This window comes from Accipiter gentilis, chromosome 27 (genome assembly GCF_929443795.1).
Source record: "Accipiter gentilis chromosome 27, bAccGen1.1, whole genome shotgun sequence".
Lineage (NCBI taxonomy): Eukaryota > Metazoa > Chordata > Aves > Accipitriformes > Accipitridae > Astur > Astur gentilis.
In genome coordinates this window covers 17190708-17215597 of record NC_064906.1, presented here as the reverse complement: position 1 = coordinate 17215597, position 24890 = coordinate 17190708, and the positions used below count along the sequence as shown (strand labels likewise).

Below are 24890 nucleotides of genomic sequence, written 5' to 3'. Positions count from 1 at the left end.
AAAGGCCATCAGCTAGCAAAAACCGAAAGGTTTAGGTTTGGTTTTTTTGGGGGGAGTCATTTGTTTTTCATAAAAGCCCCCCCCCCCCCCAAGTGGCAATAATAGCATTATCATGAGTTAGGAAAATGAGGCAAATAGCTGCATGGGAAATTCCAGAATGCACCAGGAAAGAGAACCATTAAAACACACTAGCACCCTTCCACAATACTCACTGACCTCCTGCTGTTCTCCTTTAGTAAAAATAAATGCATTAGTAGGTATCCAAAGCACTAAAAAGGGAATGGTCATAAAACTGAAGGGGAAAAAGAAATTACTTTGGGATTGGGGGTATACTACCTGTAGCATAATTAATTTTAAAAATCATGTTAAGCTTGACTTTGTGATAAAATACTTGCATTCTTCACTGTACCTTTATATTTTTGCGCTTTAGCACAATCAGGTCAACAACACTGCATTTAGCGGCCCTAAAGGTTCAGAGTGTTTCAGCCTTCGAGTGCCCTACTGTGCCCCTGGGATACGGGAGCAGGGACACATTTCCTTTGGCAATAAAACTGGGACTGCTGCCTACTATGGAAAACTTGTTCTGGTTTCAACTGTTGTTACTAAGCTTGAATGTGGTTAAAGTTCCATTTAACAAAAGGGTGCACCATATGATATACTTAAACATAAAAGTGAATGTTTCACAGCCTCTTGGGATTTTCATAGAGGCCAACAGCTTATTACTTTCTCTTTTGAAAACCATATTTTAATTATTTAGCTTGGTCCTTATTTCAAGCAAAAATTACCTCAATCATTTCTGTGGACCTTGCTAGCCTTTCCGTAAAGAAATGGGATAGATATAGATCAGCCAAATAATTACACAACTATTCTAGTATGCTTTCCCCAACAACCATTTTTAGAAATATACAAACTCTACTAAACCCTCAACCTGTTTGCTTGTTTAATGAGAAGGATCTTCCTCTGTTTCTTCCTTTCACTGTTTAGGATGCCTATAAGGGATAGGATCAGGTCCATTTTAGTTTTCCTACAGAAGATATTTTTCTAATATCATCCTTAGAATTCCTTTTTTCCAGTTGTAGGAGAATGAGAAGAATACGAGTTCTTGTACATAGAGTCCCCTTAAATGTATTGCAAAGTGCCAGGCAGTTTTACATATCTAACAAATCAAATTCCCTGAGAAAATATTACATAAGAACATTGGAGTTTCTTAATCATGAGTTTACCTTCCACTTAACCATTCTCTAGATGATCTCTTATTTCCCTGGAATGCTTTCCCGGAGCTATTGTAACATACAGTAAGTTTCATTATTTTGTTTCCAATGACAATGAAAACCTGCCTTCTTTTTGTCAGCAGTACAAGCAGACATAAGTAATAACAACATTATTCTTATATCAACTTTTTTTTTGACAGACCTAACAAGTATGCTTTTTTCTATTTAGACTGTCTGAAGGCTGCTTTAATAACCTGCACCTTCTTTACAAAGCATCACCTGTAGCATTTTAAATTTTCCACACAAATAGATAAGGAAAGAAATCTTTCCTTACTTTTCAGTGCCAAACAGCAGAGAAGGTAGTTGGTCAAATACATTTATTAACACAATAATGATTAGTTATTACTTACATTGTACTGCATATGATGCCAGGACAACGGCAGAATTAATGGGGCATGACAACCTGGAAAGAGGGGAAAATATATTTATTTAGACATAGGCTGTATAAATGTACTGTTAACAATACCTCTGCAATTAGTTCAGTACATGAAGACTCATTTATCTTCAAAGAGTATCTGATCTTTTTCTTACCAAGTTTGATTGTCAAAGCACTAGGACTGGACATTAAAAGCTAGTTGCTGTGTAACAGCGTCTTAAGAGAATGGAAGTAACGAGTCCTAAAAGGCCATGCTCATATTGTTACTGGATGCTTATTCAGGAAAGCAAAAGGAGAAGCAATTTTTATGGGGCTCTGGACATTATTTTAATAGCTGCAGTCTGGTGTATCTAAAACTAGACACAAACACTAAAATTAGCCAAGTGCCAAGCACAAAGACAGCTCTGATCTCATGACCAATGACTCCATAGAGGAAAAAAAGCCAACACCTAAAGGCAATGTACGTTAGGCAGCAAGTACTTGGACCACCTTTTCCTCTTTTTTTTTTAAATGTACAAACACACAGAAATTGCAGGCAAAGGAACCACTAGATATATGCCCACCATATAGGGAATATAACCCTGAAATAATGAGAAATGACAGCATAAACGGCCCTTTGCTACTCCCTCCTGATTACCAGCGTAGACAGCAGGTCCCCACATTTGGAATACCATGCCTGGCACACCATGTCTTGCATAAAGATGTCTCAGGTTGACATTGTACCTGCAGATGCACAACATCTCCTACAGCTCATTTGGAACAGACTACTAAACTGTTCTTCATATGTGAACTATGTGAAAATTTGTGACATTTCCTAGCAATCTGATTTTCTTTTAAAGCAGTATTTCACAAGGTACAACTTTAAAGCAATGATACCCTCAGAAAAAGGCTTTCTTTTAATTTTATTTTAAAAAGAATTATAGAGAAATTGAAGATTCTTCTTATTACCTTCCTTCCACAATATCAGTCTTCAATTGCAGGAAGAATAAGTGCCTAGAAAAGATTTTTTGGAAAACAAACAAACATACATTTATTTATTTTCACATTTCAAAGGTACGGTTTAAATTGTTACATGTATTAGTTCTATTTTATTAGATTTCCTAGCAAACTATACAAACAGATGAATAAAGTTTAGTGCCACTTACAAACATGCAATCATACACCCATTCACTCTCACAACAGTTTTAAAGGTCTTTGTGATTCTGTACTACAACTCCAGGACCATGGTATTAATGCCAACTCCAGGACCATGGCATTAATGCCACAACGAACACTACAAAGCCCAAACCATTACAGAACTGGGCTCTCTTTCTCCCAGGAACATTCATCTTGGATGTAACTTTAAAAAAAAACCAAACAAACAAAAAACCCCCAACCCCAAACTGTGATAGTCTATCTTGAGAGATCTCACTCTCCATTAGGTAGTTCAAGTAGCATATGCTGACAAAAAGCTCTTAAACAATTCTCCAAGAGCAGTTTAGTCTTGCTCTTACTCGTGTGTTTTACAATGTTACTTTATAGTAATACTGGAGAGTTGGGATGTGAAGAACCATGAAGAGAAGGTCTTTGAGTAATTTCAGTTTCAAACAACAGAACAGCTTACAACAGCATTATTAGCAAATACCAAAACAGGTCAATAGCTAAGTTTTCTTCAAGAAATACCATTTAACATGCTGTACTCTTCATATTCTCAAGTCACTGAAATTAACAATGAAAATGTAACAAAAATGTTACCCAAAAAATGCCCGATTAATGGGTGCCTGTGAATTCTAAATTCCAAATCATGTGCACTGAACAAAACAAGTATTCAATTAAAGCCTTCTCACAAGTTAATTGAAAATTGCTTGTAATTCATGTACCCCACCACCCCAAAAACTCAGACATAGGTTAAAGAAAGAAGACTTTAAAAGTCTACTATAAACTGCAGCATTATAGATCTTCGCATGTTATGAGTAATGGGCAAACTAGAACACAAGAACTGTTATCTGTTCTTCCTGAAACAAAATGAACCCCACCCTCCCACGCCCTCGGCATTAAATCTACTACATGTGTTCAAAAAACTGACTCAGTGTTGATACAAAACTTCTAACAGACTTAGGGCATGCAGACAGCTTAATAGTTGAATTTCCCTATTTTTTAATCATTGCATCTAAGGGATCAGAAAAGAAAAGGAGAAAAAATGCAACAGGCAAGCACATCAAGCAAGGAAGGGCTCCAAAAAAAAAAAAAAAAAAGGAATCCACGGTGCAAATAAACCAACTGCCATCTTTTTATGAGCATCACATCAAGCTGTCAATTCCAAACACATTTAATACAAAGAGTTAAACAAAGTTATCTACCTAATAAAGCATACTTTGCCAAGCTGTGGAGATGGAAAAGGGGAGCTTTACACATTCTTAGTTCATGGAAGCAAACATCAAACAGAAGTTACCTGGTTTGTTCTTGCTGAAGTGTGTTAGGATCAGGTATAAAAAACCTTACACGGAAACGAAGGGTGCAGGGAAAACCGCCTGCAATATTTTAGAAGAACAAATCAATTTTTGTTTAAAAAAGAAAGAGCCTGATGTTTTATTTCTATATTTATAGAAAAGTTACATGAGCAACCACATAGAAATCTCATGTGTTTTTCTCATGAAACTAAAAGAAACCATGAGAAGTCTCTCCTGATTCCCCAACACCAACTGTGAGAAAATACTCTGAAATACTGTGATGCTTGCATTTAAAGTAATTTGTATATGCTACTGTACATAAAAGGCATTATTTAGTTATCTTTGCCTCATAGATATTAGAAGAAAAAGCAGCAGCAAGTGTATTTGAAGCATCTCAGTTGGGATAATGCTCAATTCCATCTTACATATAAATAGAAGAAATTAACAGAAGTTCACCATGTTAACTGCACATATTTTTATTTCAATTCATATGCAATCTACAGCATATGGTAGAAATAAGAGAGCTGAAAAACATAGCTCAAGTTTCACGGCACAAATTGGGACAGTGTCACTCAGTCCTCCTAAGCCGCTATCTGGCAGGGTCACACTGGCCAGCCTGTCCTTGGTAAACATTCTGTGTTACCCAAATTTGTTTATAAACAAGACATACTAGACCACCACATGCACTTGGAAGTGTGTGGTGTTAGGATTTTTTTGGGGGTTTTGTTTTTGGTTTTTTTTGGTTTTTTTTAATAAAAACAAACAATATTTTTTTAACTTTACTTCAGACAAGAAATCGCCAGAGCCTATACATGAAACTGGCTCCACTTCCCTCAATCAAAACCCCTCCTCTTTATCTTCCCTGTGAGGAGGAATTTGCTGGCACCACAATATGACTACTGCTTTCACGGCCAGGATGTCCAACACTGTTCAGAAGCCAGGCTCAGATGCTATTACAGCATCAAAGTTAGTGCCCTACCCGGTCTTATTAGCACTCAGGTAGCAGTAAGCGATGTAGAAAGCTCTGCTGAAAACACTGGCAGAGATAAGACTTGCTCCTAAAGAAAAATCTACCATCTGGATGCACTAGTTTACAAGAACTGTATTTATTCTAGTCATAAGAACACAGAAAAGCAGGACTATGCAGTTACAAACAAGATATTAAAAACAAGTCTTACCTTTTAACTGTTTTCTAATAGGTTTGTTTGGTTCAAGCCATCGCTGTGAAATGAAAAACTATTAGATGGATTAAAAATATTTACAAATAAATACTGTTTATTTATGTGTGTGTGCATGTACATGTGTGTATACATACATGTGTATGCATATATGTGTTTATATATATGTATACACACATACACATGCACACACATTTATTATTTGCTATACTTACAGGTGAATCTACTGAAGTTTCATTTTGCTGTAAGCCAAAATATTCCTTCTCCGTCACACCCAACTGGTTATAGGTCATATCCAACAAAATCTGTCCAGTGTCTTGTTTCTGAAAACAAGAAAATTTTAGAAGTGAAGCTCTGCAACACTTACACGTTTTAAGACACAATTCATTGAAATAAATTTGTTTTTAAAAAAATGTAAGTCATGAATAAAAATAGCTGCTAATCATTGGTTCAAAGTTTCTGAGCAATAAGAACATTTGATAAAAGTTGTTTTGTTGTTGTTGTTTTTTGAAAGAGGCTTTCTTTCCAGAATAGGTTAGGCATGTGAAATCTCATAATACGAATTGACATGAACTTGAGCCCTTGAGGTCAGTCCGGCAGTTTAACTTGAAGCAGACAACCTCTCCCTTGACCACAGTCTGTAGGAGCAATGCCGTTCTCCTGAGCTGTAGCCTGCAAGGATGGCTTACAGCCACATGGGGCTGCTCTGGTCCCCGCTGTCGCCACCAAAGCACCCCGCTCTCTTTCTACATCAGCTGTCAAAAAGCAAAGTCAGTATACACTAGGACAGGGGAAAAAAAAGGAGAATGTTGTGCTCCAGCCATATGATCCTGTTCTTCAGCTTCAGTTCCCACCTGCCCCTCAACCTCCACACGCTCAGCTGCCATTCAGCCACCCCACTTTCTGTCTACATGTTCCTCAAGACACGTATTACAGAACAACTTGTGTAACTGGGGAATTACACAGGCAGTGGAGATCTGGGAGCATAAGCACAGTATAATTTTCCCCCAATCAAACAAGTATCTCAACGCCATGGCATTGTGGAGAGCAGATTAATCAACTTCTGCCAGAGAACACTGTGAACCAGTTTTATTAAAAAAACCCAACCGCAGAAAGAAACCAACAAAAAAACCCTCAACAAGATTGCAATCCTAAATATGCTAATACGTAATAAATAGCTTGCAAAGCTGTGTGGTATTTTAGGTCTAGATTATTTTGTATGGAATTGCTGGACAGAACAAAAGTCAGGCCTGTTTGCTTGGTATCTTGTCTATTCAAAAAATATAGCAAACTAATTTTTCATATGATCTTCCAAATATTCTTAAAAGCAGAAATAAACTGCACACGTGCAAAAACAATGAATTTACCTCAGACTGCAAAAGACAAGCATTTTGTTCTGAAACAAATTTCTTGAAAATTAAGTTCTGATTTAAGTTCTGATTTCTTATATTTCTTAATTTCTTAAACAACCTCTTGAAACAAAGGACTTCATGTATAAGCATCATAGTGACTACATTTTTGTGGATGGCCCCAGCCTTAGTGCATATAAGTGCTCACTTAAGCCAAGGACACAATATTGTACCCAATTCTCTTTGTCTAGACCTTGTTTATTATACAACACTCAAGTCTTGTTCAGAAGAGAGATTTATCTTTGTTTTTTTTTTTAAACAGGGTACCACACTGTTGTAATCGAGTGCTTTAAATAGTAACATATTCCATAGTCTTCCCTTATCTCATAAAAGCATTCTTCCTATTTAAAAGATGGGAAAAGAACAAAGATTCAATCAAAAGACACCCACTCAGCTACCTTATTTTGGAAGATGGAATATTATCCAACACTTCCTACTGCTAGAGCAGAACTCCTAGTAGCTCATTTGTGATTTGAATGCTCAGTGTTTCTACATCAGGCTCCAGATGCAAGGTAAGGTGACAGCCAACTGTTGGCCTCCTGTGAAAAGCTGTGCGCGTTTTTCTGGAGCAAAGTCACCTATGAAGAAAACAACATAGGCAACACTCGACTGTCCTATGTACGAGACTACCCTTTCCCCTCCAACAGTCTCCCATCTTGTTTAACTGCCACAACGAACAGTTGAAGTCTCGCAATAAATGCGAGTCCACTCAGGCCTGTAAGTCTGTGCTGCCACCAAAAGCAGCAGCTCTGTCCCCTTCTTCCTCCCCAGCTGCACATTCCTGCTCCCCTCCTTTCAAACAGGCTACTGCTCCTTGGGATATGCAAACCGCGGCACTGATCAAAACCAATTTTTTTTTCTGAAATAGCGTAGACCTAGATCCAGCCTAGAAACTGAAATCTCAGTGACAGATAAGGACCATGCGTTCCTCATCACACACGGCCACGGTGCTGTGCAGCTACCAGGCAGTTGTCTCCAGCACCATCAATGAGGTGGGCTCCACTATGAAGACTGAGATTTGCCATCAGAGATTATGCATATACCTACAGAAGAGGGCCCTATGAAAACAGCAGATGCCACCTTAACCCTCTGAAATTATGGGCATTTCCTGATGTGAATACGTTCATCTTTAGCACTGCCTTACTATACATATCATATTTGTTTCCCCAGGGTTGTGTTTTTGTAAGCAGAATATTAAGAACACTTTCAAGTGACAGCATGTGACACCTGCACAACTCAGAAGCGTAATTGCACATCTATGGTGCTTGCTTCTGACACGAGCTAAATGAGCAACTGTAGTCACGTTGTGACCAAAAGCAGTAATTACAGGGGATGAGACATACACTTCACTGAAGGTCTTCGGACATCTCAGGTTTCATTACAAATGGGGCAGGAGAAGATCACAGAGGGCAGATGCTTCTGCTAATTTTCTCTCAATTTCAACACATCTGATTCCCTTCAGTCTCCTTTCTTTGCAACAGTGTTATCTCCTAATTACCTTCTCATTTTTCATGCTTCTGGTCCTTCATTCCAATTCAGATGCCTTCACTTTCTCTCTCCCCACCCTCTCACAACTGCATCCCCCTTGTCCCCAGCACACATGAATTGCTAAGCCTTCTCACCATTTCCCTGTAAAGACAAGCAAGCTCCCTCCTACAATATTCTTGCTCAACGGTCGCAGTTCTCTTTGCAATGTTCCCATGGGTTTCCCAACCCTAAACCCAGCTGCTCAGCCAGTACTAATCTCCTCTTCCTACATATGTACTATTTCCTTCTCTTCCTCCTCTCTACATTTGCTATCAAAAGCAATTTCCAACACTACTTTTCTGTGGCTCCAGTTCTTGCTCTCGGGTATTAAAAGCATAAAGTTTCTTCCACAGTGCCTAGATCAAGCACCCACTCCAGAAATCTAAGCTAAGTAGAAAATGTCATTTTAAATTGTTAAAGTCTTCTTCAGTTGTTAAAATTCCTAAAGCTAAAGGTTTTTGTTGTTTTTCCGCAAGAAAACTCTATATTTACTCGGCTTTGGCTTTGTTTTAACATGTCCATTGTTTTTCAGCCTATACACCTAAAAATAAAGATACCACACAGCTCAAGCTGCACAATCTTCAATCTATTTTGCACATAAACAGTTTTGAGATCTAGGCGTAAAGTGAGGCCGGCTAAGCATGTCACATCACCGCTTTTGAATTTTGACATTCTTTCCAATACAGTCCATAGCCACAGTGTACTCTAATACTACAGAGTGTCAAGTGCTTTATGACACACATCATATTTTCACTCCCCTTTGCCATAGGAAGGGGGCAAAACAACATGAACACCACTCAGCTAAACTGGGCATTAGAGCCAAGTTCTCCTTAACCCTATAACTGTTACAGCAAGTAGTTAAGACTTAATAAAGCTCTTGCCCTTCTACAGCGAGACAAAAAAATAATTATGCACTTTCCACACTAGCTTATGCTGTTACAATGACACAAGCTTTTAAGATAATCTTAAGAATTTTAAAGTTTTTCTACTAAAAAGAAACATTTCCAAGAGGTTTGCTTGTTTCCACCCTGAAAAGGACTTTGAATTTACTTCATCTTCCTGACATGTACCAACCCTTATTCTGATGTTTTAAAAGCTTTGCATCAACCACCTCATAACCACACACCATTCACCTCCATTTAAATCTGCCTTGAAATATATTTCACCTTATGTGGGATAGGCCAAAAATTAATATTTAAAGCAGTCATAACTAACATCTATTACATTCTGTCTGTGCCACAACAATTTTCTGCTATATTTAGGGAACTTAGATTAGTCAAGTTTAATTTCTAGTAAGCTACACGACTTTGAAGAGAAAGAACCCCTTCATTATTTTTAATGTTAAGTACTGCCTAGAAGCTGGGGTGATGAAGACCCACTGTCTTAAGAAGTGCATAAACATAAGTGAAGACTGTTAGTTCTTTGGAGAGGAGAGGTAATATGCAAGTAATCCTTTTCAGTTTGTTAACTTCTACGAGGTAAGTGGTACAAAGTGACACTTTAAGACAACAGTGCAACATATAGCACATCTCCCTGTCCCTCTCCTCTGCAAGAGCTTTGCCCCCACTTTCTGGCAACGATAACCTCACAGTTAAGCACCACCTGAGCTTTTGCAAATTCAGTCTCACTTCAGACATGATACCCACTGGCCCTCATGTGCTATTTGGGGTCATCCTTTCCTAACTTAGCCTGTAGCAGTTATCCACCACCAAACAGCCTGCATCCTTTGGTCCCAATATGCCTATGAGCTTGAAACAAAGTGCTACACTTTCTTTTAATTTCCACACTAATTTTACACGCAGCTAATTTATTTGCTCTTTTGCTAACTCTCCTTTTCTCTTCCTGGAATTTATTTACCCACCTGATGCTCTTATTCAGAGCATGCAAGATTTTGTTTAGCTAGAATAAACAGAACAGCCTTTTCTTTCCTTAGGTCCAGACTTTTGCAGAGCATCCAAGTTGTACTTTGTATGCCTGCCTTACTGGAACTTCCCTCTTTTGTCTGCCAGTAACCAGGATCCACACATGACATTCCCCAGAGGGTGGGCCTCGATGCCAAGACTAACACTGTTAATACTTCCTTGACATTGGCTGAAGATTCCTGCCTGGTGCATAATAGCGCTCACCTTTTTCAGCACGATAACACATGAGCAGCTCAGCCTACCAGTGTTTTCCTCCTCTATTGTTTGCAACTGAAAATTGAGCTTAAAAAAAACATTACCTCATCTTATGAAAGCTATTAGTTTACACTACTGATTTCCCTCACTGCAATTACTCCTTGTTCAAGATAACCTATGCGCTACCTCATATTCCTGTATCTCTTTTACTGTTAATAATGCCTCAAACCTTACATTTTTTTATTTACTGAAAAAGATTCAATAGCAACATGCTAATGACATGTCTCAGTCAAGAACCCTATTAATGTCCTTACACTCTTTAACATCTCCTTTTCATCAGGATCTGCTGTCACCTCTTGAGCCAACTCCCTACCCATCCCGTAACTCTTCCAGATTCCATACTCTCTAGCACAGTATTTTCCTATGTAAAGGTCATACAAAATATTTATCCAAGCCCACAGAGTTTTGACCCACTGCATTTCCTCTGCCTCAAAAATGATTTAAAACAAACATATACACGAGGTTAGTCATTCCAATTCTAACTTTGGAAAAATCTCCCCTCCACTAATTCTTTCCTTCAGCATTTATTATGAAGTCAGGCCCCACAAAGGGCTAAGACTAACAAGCCTGCTGTAGGTCAGATCACTTTCTCACTGTCCTCAAAGGCATCATCAAATTTCATACTGCCTTACTGTTTTCTAGTCATAGAGGATATTGATCTGCCTCAATATAAAACTAAATATTTGTTGCGAGCCTGAAACTTCATACAGCCATTCTTTCAACATGCAAGGACACAGATTAGCACTAAACTGTCTTGTATTATCAAACAGTATCCACTAGGAAAACCTAGTGACAAAGATCCAACAATTCTGCATCATTGCATTTTACTGTGAGCAGTTTAAAATTTTAAAACTCACATCCACAAACAAAAAGAACCTTTAACACTTGCATCCCTGCCCATTATTTTAAACATACCAAGAGTAATTGTTGGTGTTAGTTGCAACAATCATGTTCCTTCTCAAATACTGGAAGAAGGAGCTTAACTGAGACGATGGGGAAGGAAAAAACATACCTTACATTTTGAATTTCAAGTCGTGCAACTTTTCTCATTATTACTACTTAATAATTTCATTTCTAGATGGAAACACTATTACTGAAAGCCAACTAGTCTAAAAGCAAAAATCACAGGTACCAAGACGTAAGTGTCAACTCAGAAAGACCACACAATACAGAAGTGATCTGACACTGTAAATTTTATCCCTTCACAAAAGTCAATTTACTGGAAATTGAAAGGCATACTTCCCAAGTGGTCATTCCTGGTAACTGAGTCAAAGTAAAGCAATACTGGAAAATTCCTGCATGTCTATATCAAAAGTTACAAATAAATTTGCACTATTGCTCAATATACACCTATTAAATACACCCAAACATGGTACGTGAGCACATTCTGTATATATTAGAACAACAACTAACATTTTTCTCCATGTGGAAAGCTTATGTATTACAGCCTGTAACATGACAGAGGTAACATCAGAGACAGAAGTGAATTAACCTTATCACAAAATTCAAACACCTGAAATTTATTGGAAGGCTTCAAGAAAACCTGGATATAATTAAAGTCAAGTGCAACACTAGATACCAAGTGCAGTCAAGTCTGTCTCAAATGTGTTTTTGAAAAAGGAACATTTCCAACTCTTAGCCTATGTGTGCCTTCTACCCTTTGCCTGGACTTTGGACACGTTCCATCTAAACATTGAAACACATTACAGGGGAAAGACAAGAAAGGCCATTTCAGCCTTGCGGAGTTAACATACATTTCAATTTGGACTGTAAGCAATGTAGTGGAATGTGTCTGTACTCCCATGTGAGCTTTCTTGATAATGATGACCTAAGAACAGCACATACCACAAGTTACACTGATTAACTCCTTGTGATACCATCAATACAAATTCCAGATTCATCAAAACTGTAGTATAAACACCTTTAAATAAAAACAATGCACAACAAAGACTATTACTTCACTATTCTGCCAAAGCCAAAAATCCGTGAGAAAAACGGCACCACTCTCTTGAAGTTAAATCTTTATTTACAGTTGGTCTGGCTACTGATATTCTTTGAGATAAGCATTTTAGAAGAACAGATTTTCAGAATCAAATTATGCAGCTAGCTTCAGGCTTCTCAATAGATAGAAAGTCCCTCAGACTATTTCCATAAGCAAAATCCACCTTCCTTCTTCCTTTGCCCAGTTTTAGATACTTGGTTTTCATTCACACTGCTACAGGTACAATCACTAGGAAAAGAAAGTACCATCTAGCAGAATGATAAAGAGACCTATAGCTATAACTTGGAAAGTTTCATAAGCCCATGCAGTTTGCTAACAAAGTTTGATGAAAATCAGCTGCATGGGCTCTTTAAAGAGCCTGTTGCTACAGAAAGAAAAGTCATATCTCTATTCTCCCTGTTCTCCAATTGGAGATACCATGAATGTTCTACCATAATTTTAAAGATGTCAGTACTAGTTCAAAATTTCAAAATACATACTTTGTTCTTTCCAGTGTGTCAATAGGTTGTAAGTTTAGACTATTTAATCTATCATCTTTGTATTAAATTTAAATCCACCTCAAATTTCCTAGTCTTGAGCATCTGTGCAGTGCCAATAAAATATTAGAAGTGACAACTTAGGAATATCTATTTGCTTAAATCCAAAGCAAATGGATTTCTCTCAAGTTCTTCCTGCCATGGATTTTTTTTCTTTGATGTTATTTTTCTATATAATCCCTCTATGCCTTTGAAAGAAAGACATCCTTGCAGTAAGAATTCTGTGTTCAGATAGCTGCTGCATGACAAAGCAACGCTCAGTATTTTTCAGTCTGTTGTCACTAGAATGGGAGGAGTCTTCAATTCCATTTATGCTATCAAATGGATGAAGGCCAAGCTTTGAGTATTCTGCTTTTCCCCATTCACTTTCCACTATTTGTGGTAGAAATGTATAATCCTGTCTATGAACAGAAAGTATACTTATGTATACATGAATATTAGCCTAATATTAGTTCAAAGTCTAACATATATCCAAACTTACAGCTTTCGTAAATCACAAGCAGGTGCCACTAGCCCACAGACTTACAACTCTGAAAAATTCCCAACCTTAATTTTCCACTGATATGTTGAAGTTCTTTAAAAGCAGAAAACACTCTACCCTATGCTTTAAAAGAGGTAATCCTGTTCAGTTCCAATTCTCCAAACTCAGACAGGAGAGAAAAATTCAACAGATTTCAGCAATAACAGTAAAAACTGAGAAAGTAAAAAACTAGAAAAACGTATTTACAACATTCACAAGACATAGTATGCCTTTTTACCCATATATCTTATCTATGTCTAGTCATTTCAGAAAGCACCTTCATTTTAATAACATATTACTACATTAATCAATACATTGTTGTTAATTTGTCTTATAGATAATCATGCCATGTGATATGCATATTTAATTTCTTAAAAATAAAGAATTATCTGTTGAGCTGGCATCCAGAAATGAATAAAGTATGGAGCAAAATCAGATCTATAAATCAATGTCTTGATGTGAGAAACAGTTTCTCTAAAGCAACACAGAAAGACTTCACTAGTGGGGAAAAATCTGTTCAGAGCAAAACTTACTTTCCTTCAATACGTGCCTAGCTGATTCCTAGACTGACTACAGACCTGAGTTACTCTTTGCTCACAGAGATAAAACTGAATGACGTTGGCAATTAAAACAAATGCACGTGCACAGTCAGGCACAAACTTCATGAAGCTAAATTTTTCTGTTAACATAAGCAGAACTTGGATACAAATTTTCTACAGCTGGCTTCAAACCCTTTTGAGAACTGGACCTTCCGACACAATCAGAGTGCAGCAAAGCCTGTTCTTAGGCAGACATCAAGGTTAGATAATCAGTAAGGGCCATCCTGGCAGATAAGGGCAGGCTCCCTCAGTACAAGTACGAAAGCTCAGTACTTGAACAACATAAATCTGGTAAACCTCTTCCTTGCATTAGCCCATAACATAGCAGGGTAGCCACTGTCCCCGCTTCTTTTCAATAAAGCAATAATGGGTCCTGCATTACCCCTATGGCAGTTCAGCACTGTAACTGCAGGAAAGGAAGCCCTTCCAATTCCTGGATGAAGGAGGTAGCCAGCAGGAATAGCCTGGGGATATGCTGCAGACAGAGAGAGAAATCAGCTGGGTCTGGAGTTTCAAAGGGGTTCCTATTTACCATATGGCACACACTGCTTAAACGATGAAATGAGAAGCAAAAGTTCACTTGTACAGTGCTGGACTTCAGGCCAAGCGCTAAATCTAAAGCTGCATAAACGCTTGTTTACAAGGAAGAATATATTACTACGCACAGTTTTCAAAAAGTTTTAAATTCCTCATTTTTCAAGAGCAGCCTTGTGCAAGGGGATGGGCAATTATGTTAGCTCATTGACAGACAAGGCAATCCTATAGGACATGCTGGAGACAAACAATGGAAGTTGTATACTAATCTGTTGCTTCTTCTCTTATATATCTACTCTCCTTGTAGTCCACTAACCAATCTTAGCTATTTCATATATAGATACATATGCACATATATATGTATATAAATATACATATATAGTATATCAATATATATGAATATAAATATACATATATAGTATATCAATATATACTAAAATATGAGACTAATTCCATATGTATTAGAATGAAAATCATCTGTTTACCTAGCAAATAATTTCTATTTCAATAAATATCCAACAAATTTCAAAAATAAAATCAGTCTGCAAAAAGAACTGTAATAATACTTAGGAAAATATAGTTTTCAGGTGAAGTTTTGAATCCCCTATATGAAAGCACTGTATAATCTAAGATACCCAACAACGCAGCTTCCGCAGCAAAACGCTTCTTCGCAAATAGGGTAAATTGGATAAACCAAGTATCATATACACAAAATCACAGTTATACTTAAATTCATCCACAGTTTTTCTGCATGGTCAGATAATTCTACTGAAAATGGACTGAGGAGTGAAGGTATTTCCTTTGTTTTCATTTAAAAATGAACAAATACTTTTAATCAGTACTGAAGGGTATAAGCCAAAATATTTACAGAATAAAATACAGCCAAAAAGTAGGGTATAAACCTCTGTTAATCCCCTTTCCCTCCCTGCTCCCAGATAAAGACACTACATTGAAGTACAAAAGACTGAACAGGACTACCCTACTAAGCCACAATGTCTTCACTATTTACATCATCTTTGCTCGTCAGAAAACATGTATTGACATCACTACAGGAATTTACAAGGCCTCCTCCTTTTAACACTACCAGTCCAGTGATGGGAGAAAAGGAGGAGCACATTCAAATTTGGGAGTTCCCTTTAAATATGAATTACTTATTCATAGCTGATAACGATCACCAGATCTGTTTCTTCATCATTCCCATATGATACAGAAGAGCTTTTTCCAGATACAATCTGCATGCCACGATTTTATGACATTTCAGTTGGTTGACTTTAAATAAAATTAAAATAGCGCTTCATAAATCCATTTCATAACCAGTAATTGTGCAATTTGTAATGGCAAAGCTACATCTTCAACATCTTTTGGAAGTCCCATGCCTCAGAGTCCCACATTCAACCTTCTGCTTTCAAACAAATTTCTATGTATTAAAAAAAAAAAAAAGTAGTTTTCCAAACTTACGTTGACTTTGAAGCTTTGTACTGAGCCATCCAAAAAGTGGACGTTACAGATTATCTCTGATCGGGTTTTCTCTTTTGGTAGTTCTGATGCTCGTATGTTATTTATCCTCCCACCTAAGGCTCGTAAACGGGAGTTCATAACTATTGCTGAATAACCTATAAAACAAAAATTATGGTTAATAACAGTTCTTATAATTCACTGTCTCATCTCTGTTTTTTCAGAGAAACCCACAACATCATGAAGACCTCATTACACCCCAAATACCTATAGTAACAAATCCTTCTTATAGAAAAGAATTAGTTGTAAAATTAGCACGCTGTGCACAAGAACATAAAATGCATATACAGAGGGGCTTCTGTGTTCTAAATGTGAACATTCTGAAGAGAATCACAGGTAACCCCTGCAATGTATACTTAGGCTAGGCATGGGCCATTGCCTTAGTTTAAATCAGTAAAAAACCCAAACAGCTACTCTAAAGCAGGAAGACCATGTCAAGACAAGTTTTTATCATCTGTAACTAGTAAATCCCTTACCGCTTTATACATTTCCTACATATTTCTATATTTACCATACAAGATTGACTACAATAAAACAAATTGGTTTCCTCTCAACTGACAAAACAGTCTTGAGTTAATGCAGATCACGTTTTGTCAAATAGCATTTTGTTTCAGGAATATATACACAAACACCATATGTAAGGCAACCAGAATTAACATTAAAAGCATGTCAATATTTTACAGCCTAGCATACATAAATTCATGAAGCCAGAAATTTATATCCGAGAAGAGCATCCCACAAAAAAAAACCCACCCTTTTGTTGGAGTTCGTTTTTTTTTCTTTTTTTGGAAAAATCTTCATGAACACCAAAATTCTGAAAAGCAGTTTAAAATGAAAACAAGAAAAACCCCACCAAACAGAAAAAAGCCATTCATTGAAAAAAGTGATGAATTAAATACAGTCAAGCCTGTAAACATTGCAAGCCTCTCTTCATTGGATCAGTTTACCAATTAACATCACAGCACATAAAGCCAGTTGGCAAGCGAAGCAGAGGATAGTTTTCCAGGTTAATTACCATACCAATTACCAAATCATACCTCACTTAAAGGCTAGCTACAAAGAGACTTGCATAATACGAGTGTTTCCTAGACTGCTGGCCAAGCTAGACAGGACCAACATTAGGACTGTTTTACATTCTCCCCTTATTTGTGTATCTGCCTTAAAACACAGGCTGGCTTTTCTTTTAAGCAGCTAAAGAAACTGAACAATCCAGAATAAAATCACTTAAAGGTCTGAAACATCATATCTACTCACAAATCACTACAAAAAGCAAATGTGAAGTGCATGAAGAGCCATGAGATGCAAAATTGTATAGAGCACCAAAGGCAACAAAGCAGTGCAGTGATCCATCCTCATGTAACAATGCATAATCTAGACTTAGAAGCAGCTATAACAATTCCCTTCTCACAGAAAACTCAGAAGTCAGACACACAAAAGCATTCAACAAGTATCTTTTTTTTTTTTTTTTGGTTAGCCAGTTGATAGTTTGCTATTTTATATTTTCTAAAACCAAAACTGTAATTTGCCAAGACTCATTTATTTCACCAGCACATTTTGTTTTTTTCTAGGAGATCAGCAGTATTTTCCTATTCTTTCCCAAAGGTGTGGGTTTAGGGGTTTGTTTGCTTTGGCTTTTAGTTTTCTTTTGTTTATAAAAGAGGGGGAAAAAAAGGAAGAGGTGATCTTTAGGTGAATTCTGAACAGTATTTCCATATGAACCACTATACAGCCCTACTGCTTTGAAATTGTTCTTGATATACAGTCTGCAGTTAATCACAGTATGTTAATTTTCTTTTTCTTTTTTTTTTTTTTTACTACCAAAAATGGGCTTTCTTATTCAGGAATGGTTGTTGCTGAATAAAACATGCAGTTGTCTAATTAACAAGGACAAACAAAAAGGTGAAGACAGATTACGACTGTGTACAAAGCCGTCAATCTCACATTCTTTAATTTTCTAGCAGCTAAGTTTTAAACTATTTATTCAGCACTGTGTTCATCTTTTACCAAAAAAGCCAGGTGACTACATGAATTATATTACAAAGTCTTTTCTCCCCTTTCCACCCTGAGAGGTCAAAAAAGAAACTTTTCACTTGCAGAAATAGCTCTCTACCCACTAGTCCGCTGATGGGCAAAAACATAAAGTTACTCTAAACTTTGGGCCAGGCACTAAATGAGAAAGAAGGGTTTTGGTAGCCAGATTCAAACCTTCGTCAGCCCAGTCTTCGGGGCTCAGTCTGCACTGCGACACCTCATGCTCCTGGAGCGTAGATTTCTCTACTGTTGGGAAAATGCTGTTTGACCCTTTTGCTCACACTCCCCAACCTTTCTCACTTGCCACCCCCAACGCTTCCCATCTTACACTTCCCACCATTCCCTTTTTCCAAGTATTGTTCTACTTCACTTCCACCTTAGCCAGGCTTCAGCAGAGAGCAACAATCACAGGAGTGTCCAGTACTCAGCTCCTGATCTGCCAGGAGAAAGCAAGAAAATCACGCTCAGCCCCTGCACTCCGAGTACAGAGCATGCTGTAGGATGAGCCATGCTTGGAGACCCTGCGGAAATTTTGATATCTAATCCTAATCACCCTCCAGAAGAGCATTATTTTTTCAAGTGTTACAATATAACTGTCTTGCTACTCACTTGTTCAAGCTTCAAATATAAAAGACGATAAAATAGCACAAATAACATTTATATATCTATATATATGTTTGCTATCCAGAAAAACAAAAACAAAAAAAAAAAACAACAAAAAACCCCAAACCCTAACTCTTTTATAACTGTGAAAAAATAAACCTGAATAAACAAATCAATGATTTTTATTTAACTGACTGTCCATAGCAGCACAAACAATTACAGGTCCATTTCATAACAAAGTCCCTCTCTGTAGAAAGCCTAGCATGTCACCGGGATAACCCAGCCCATACCTGAGGTAGATTTAGTAGGCCAAGTTTAATTTTCAGGTTATGGTCGCCTATGTTTTTCATAATTTAAACCCCTAACACTTCTTCTCCTCTTATGTACCAATTTCTACATGAAATTCAACCATTGACCCCATAAACCATATTATACTCTCTAAACCCAAGCCCAGATCTCCATTGAATGCTGTCAACTAGACAGAAGAGATGACAGGAATGTTACCCTAAAGCTGTCTGTGACAAGGGTGAAATTTCATTTTGAAGTTTTTCCCAAAATAGCAAGAATTGTGGATGCTGTCAGAGATCGTATAATATGCATCGTTATTGCTGAACTTCTGCATGTCCTTCAGCTCTTTTCTATCCCATAAACCTGCTAACAGTATGTCTCCTAACATCCATAGAAGATATCCAACAACTAACAGTAACACGTACTTACATACTGCTGTTCCTTATAAAATCAGAGAGGTAGTCCGTTTTAGATTAAAGTTACGGTTGTTTTTTATGCTAGTTCTTCACAGTTACATTTATTTTAATATCTTCAGGTTATATGCTGGATGCCCCAACTGAAACAGTAATTCGGAAATCCATCACAAAAATTCAAACCTGCTAGTGTGACCAATTTGCATTGAGTTCACAGATGAAAACTTGAAATTCCTTGATTTCTAAAATTTTATGTAAAATCAAACCAGTAACACAGCCGGAATTCACGGTTTGTGTTTACAGCACGCAAAGGGCCCCAGCTGAAGCTGTCCTTGACGGAGCCAGCTGACCATGGAAACTGTGCCAAGGCCGGGATAAACAGCTGAGTGTTTGGACACCACAGCCATTAGTCAACTGGAGCTCAAACAGCCTCATCGAGCCCCAGGGAACTGCCACCAGCTGGGAATCCCGAGCAGAGAAAGCCAGACTCTCTACTTCCCACCTACGTGGCCTTCAACATTACTCTGCCAACGCACAGCAAGCTGCTGAAGGAGCTGGTTTACAGGCGTCACGCCACAGGCCTACACCATTTTGCGTGTCCCAGCTTAACGTGCCATATGCTCAGTAACTCTGTGAGGAAACAACACTGCAAATCCCTAGTCTAAAGGGCAGGGGAAGGAGAAAAGAAGAGATGTGAGCAGCTGCGATATTAGCACCTGATCTACTACTTTTCTTCCATATATGACCTGCGTTTAAATCTGTATTTTAAATAGGCCCAGATTACCGAAATGGCTGATCAACCTCAGTGCAATATAAAAGGGTACATGGAAGCACATGAAGCAATCTGCAATGGCAACTGCTTTTGGGATAGGCGGAGGGTCACCAAGATCTCAGGCAAGACCCCAATGCCAGCTCTAAACACTGGCAACCAGCAACCAGGACCAGCCATTACATGCAAATCCCAGCTCCCGCTCTGTAGCCTCGAGCAGGAGGCTAATTCACAAAACAAAGCAACAAAAAAACATAAGACAAATTTGAATGTTATCAACAAGTGAATAGTTTAATAATTATTGCCCTTTCTCTAAAACAAACATCTTGAATCCAGAAAGTTGAGAGTTATATTTTAATTAAAAAAACAAACAAAACCACCTGCAAAACAGTTATTTTCACCCTGAGGTATAAAACAAACACATGAAATTCTATCCCATAATCGAACCATGCAACAGGCTTACAGGAGCAACAAATACAGCTACAGAAAGAAGTTAATGTTTTCCAAGTACATTAAACACATTTCTGGACAAGTTTGGTTATGCATGCCTTCTTCTACAATAACGCTGCAGTCAAGCGGAACAAAAATAACATGTTTTCCTCATCTTTTGTATTGAAGACTGACTTTTAAAAAGACTTTTTCCAAATCAGCATGTAATTTCTTTCCAACTCACTTAGGAATTGTTGGTGAAGAAACTTATGACCTGATTCTCAGTATAACTACCATTAATGTGTTTGTTACCAAGGAATTAAATCAAGTGCAGATTTGCTGAGTATATACTGAGGACCTTCTATATATAATCTCACTGTATAACTGAATAGTTTTGGAAAAAAAAATTATTCATTACCACCATTTCATTGGGTAAATAGGGATTATTTCTACTCCTGCAAGTGGGTGCATGCATGTTTTTTCTAGAAGGGGACTACTACACTCTTAGAGTTCTCAGAGTTTCTTTATAGTCATGACTGAAAATATATAGTTCCATGTTGGGCTTTTGAAAATCATAAATAATGCAGATTCTGGGGAAATGTAATTTTTAAAAGGATAGTGCTTCTAACCCACTTTCATTGTCTGAGTAACCACCCCGACAAGGAAGTAAGAAGCTGTAGTACTAAAGACACGGCCAAGTCTTGTATGTCCTTTCAATAACAGTTACATTTTAGGGTTACCTGTTGCTTTAATTTAAAAGATATGAAATAAAGTAAATAGGAATATAAAGAAGTATAACAAATTAGAAGTGTCTTTGTATCAATGTATACCCCTAAGATGACCAACACAAATGCTCTTTAGCATGTAGTAGCTTTCCCTATTTGCTGGTTAAAATAATCTCCCAAATTATCATCAGAAAAAAACAACCCTAGTGAACCTGAAATTTTTGTAGTAATCTATATTCTGATCATTATTCCCATGTAGTTAAGAATTATTTACACACCTCAAAGCCATATCTACCATCAATGCATCTTAGTGAGCATTAAATTATCCAGCCAGATTTTCCAAATATAAGTCCGAAGTTTAACTCAACACCTATGAAAACCAGCTTCTGTTTTTACCTTCTGTGGAGGAAATGCTTCATCTATTCTACATTCCCAATGAGAAACTAGATGTGTTCCCATTAATATAAAATTCCACTCTAATATTTCACAGGAAAATCCCGTGAGGTATTTAACCACAATACAATATTTGCAAGTTTCTATACAAATTACAGGGCATTACTAAAGCAACAACCAAAGTAAAAGATAAACTTCATTTTGAGCAATGTGTCCAGGTTATCACTTGCTCCGTATCTGTAGTTATTTCCCACAAACTTTTCTTGACATATTGATCATAAATTATATAGAAAGTAAGTTTGGAAGCCAGAAGTATCACAACATGATGAAACTTCATATCACTTGAAAAAAATCAATTAAGTGGTGTATGGTGTAAAAATACCTCCAAATGGTGTAAAAATACCTCCAAATTGAGATACAAAGAATAAAAGACCTCTTACAGCATCTTCTTACTTAGAAGCAGAATAAATGTTAACATCCATGCTGAAAGTTTGTATGCTTGTAGACACACACGCAACCTCCAAAGCAGTACTGCAAGTTTTCCAACCATTACTCTTAAGATAGACAGCAATATCATTATAATAGTAGCTCTTCAGCCCCAAATTAAAATCAACTTCAAAAAAATTAAAGATTCAGTTTTCTTATATTTGCTTCCACTGGCTAACATATATTGATAAGATGTATTGATATGATATATTCCAGCACAGTAACACTATTTACCTGTCACATAAATAATGACTAGCTCTAGCAAAGCATTCTGAGAAGTTTATCAAAAATTGCATGAAAAAGGTTTCAGTCATTCTAGTTATCATGTTAAGTTTTCCAGAAAAACAGATCTTACAGGCAGAGATTCTTTACAGAAAATGAGTCCATTAAGAAAAAAAAAATTTATAAGCATAGGCATTTTAAAGTTATACCTTAAATAGGTATGAAAATACCTGTATTAACATATATTCTTGTACGTATTGCCAGATCAATATTTATGAGAACTAGTATAGGACAGAGTAAAGAAAAAAGTTCTTCCATAGCAAAATATAATGATACTTCTTCATCTGACAGTTCTTTATCCACAAATAAACCTTCAGGGTAGACCGTATATACGATGATCTCTCTATTTGCTTATTTAGAATGTACTTGAAAGCATTTTAGTTTCAACGAAGGTAGTTAGGAGGAGAAATGTTTCGATTTAAAACCAAAAACCAAACCACAAGTAATTGTGAATACTCTTTCCTTTGCTAACCTCCACAAAATTGGAACCTAACTTTTTATTTTACTTTTAAAAGCTAGTAAGTGGACAAACTGGATTGTTCCTATGTCTAGAAATCAGGAACCTACCTAATTCTCAGTAGTCATTGCCTCTAAGAAGAAAATCCAATATATACAGTTGAATAAATTAAAAAAATCCCCACACCACTACAAGAGGTTAGGTGCTTAATTAGCGTATAAGATTGAGTTAAGTGCTTTCCAAGCCTTCCCTGCACTTCATTTAGCTTTCCATTATAATATATCTCTAGTAAACTCATATTGTGAAGTATTTTCAAGAGAAATCCAGGTATTTTGAACTCTGGATTCAGCAAGAACACACATGAATGTCAAAGATGGACTGGAGGAGGTGGGCAGGAGAAGAAATAAGCCGGAGTTTTAGTTCTAGCATTACACTTTATCTTGATTGACATGTCCCAAAGATCCCACTAAGCCAATAACACACTGAAGGTAATGCAAGCACTATGAGAAGCTGCAAATACCTGTGCAGATAAACCATGCAGCACAGTAAGCCACCCACTCGATTCAATCCTGCTGCCTGGTACATACATACACTCATGCAGCTGGACTAGGGACAACACTTCTATTGGGGACCATCCAGTCTCCCAGAGGGTGGCAGAGAGGGCCTTGATGACAGACTCAGTACTCTCAAAATACTGTATAGGTGTAACAGAAAAGGCTTTACTCTCTTCAGACCATTACTATACATTAATATTGGTTAAGTTACAGAAAACAGACCTGCACTTAAAACGACAGTGTAACAACACTAAGTGAATTATCCTTGAAAAAAAAGGAAAGTCATGTCAAATATTTGTTCTGTACATATATTTTTTATATATATATTCATTCCAAGACAAGTTTTAGAGACAAAGGCTCTACTTCAACTTTTCTCTTCTTCCTCTTCCCCCTCCCCTTTTTTCAAAAGGTTTGCATACCAACAATTCTTGCTGTTAAGACTGAAGAGGACACAGACTGGCTAGCAATAAAGCAGGACAGGATCCTATTACAGGCTAATAGAGATTATTTAGCCAAAATAGTGATTCTTTACATAGTCCTAGTCATTGCATGTGGAGGGAAAAAAGAATCATCCCAGCCTCTCAGCAACACATTTGACAGCAAGACTGGTTATCTGAAAACTTAATCTTGAAATCAGATAACCTAAAGGTAATTAAATTCTAGAAGAGTTTACTGGTAGAAAAACAATACTGATCTTCGATTTCAGTACTTGGGTTCTTAACATCCTTTAATCCAACTTCTGAGGAAAATACTCTGGTTGCATTTGCAAAGGATCAAACCAGATTGTATGAATGACCCTTCAAACTTCAAGGGTGTGAATCTGGTCATGCCAACTTCACTGATGCTACTTTACGTACATAGAATTAAGCCGTGCACCTAAGTCATGGCAGCATCCAATGTGTCATCTTACACAGCATGAAGCACTACTGTTAGACCTTAGATACTGGATTAGCACTGGTACAGAGATACCATCTACTGCATGCAGAATGAGCGAGAGAAGAAAAAAAATGGGAGGAAAAAGCAACTGAAGTAATAGCAGAGACCTGCTCCCTACACTGTTCAAGTACTATAAAATACAGATGAGAACAAAACACACTTGTAATGCTTTCTCATTTTCAGTAGTTTTTATTGCTCATGTAAGAGATCTTTTTGATGTTTATTTTTATAAATCCATTTATAAAATAAACACCTTAAGCCAGCACGTTCAGGGCAGTAACAGCTCATTGCTCCATTTCCTGCACTGTGCCAATCGAAGAATTCAGGAACTCTACAGCTTCCTCTATCGCCTGCCTCAGCTTTAAACCACACCTCGGCACAATAGAAAACCATCTCACCAAAAAATGCAAGAGCTATCGCTAATTTATTTCCTAAATAATGCCTTTTGGGG

The 24890-nt window shown here is 37.2% G+C and overlaps 1 protein-coding gene across 4 annotated transcripts in view; it reads right to left on the bottom strand.

Annotated features, from left to right (window-relative positions):
- The window catches only part of PTPN3 (protein tyrosine phosphatase non-receptor type 3), a 101090-nt gene extending 84925 nt beyond the window's left edge, over positions 1–16165 (bottom strand). For 2 of the 4 annotated variants that reach the window (XM_049830430.1, XM_049830431.1), the window contains exons 1-6: positions 16017–16165; positions 5470–5577; positions 5255–5312; positions 4079–4157; positions 2596–2640; positions 1622–1674 (exon numbers count right to left, since the gene is read on the bottom strand). In XM_049830430.1, the coding sequence (XP_049686387.1) occupies positions 1622–1674; positions 2596–2640; positions 4079–4157; positions 5255–5312; positions 5470–5577; positions 16017–16154 (481 nt within the window). In that variant the 5' untranslated portion in view covers positions 16155–16165. Of the gene's footprint in view, positions 1–1621; positions 1675–2595; positions 2641–4078; positions 4158–5254; positions 5313–5469; positions 5578–14406; positions 14495–16016 lie in introns of those variants that run through there. The other 2 variants (XM_049830432.1, XM_049830433.1) reach the window with 2 other exon arrangements.
- Positions 16166–24890: the final 8725 nt, after the last annotated feature.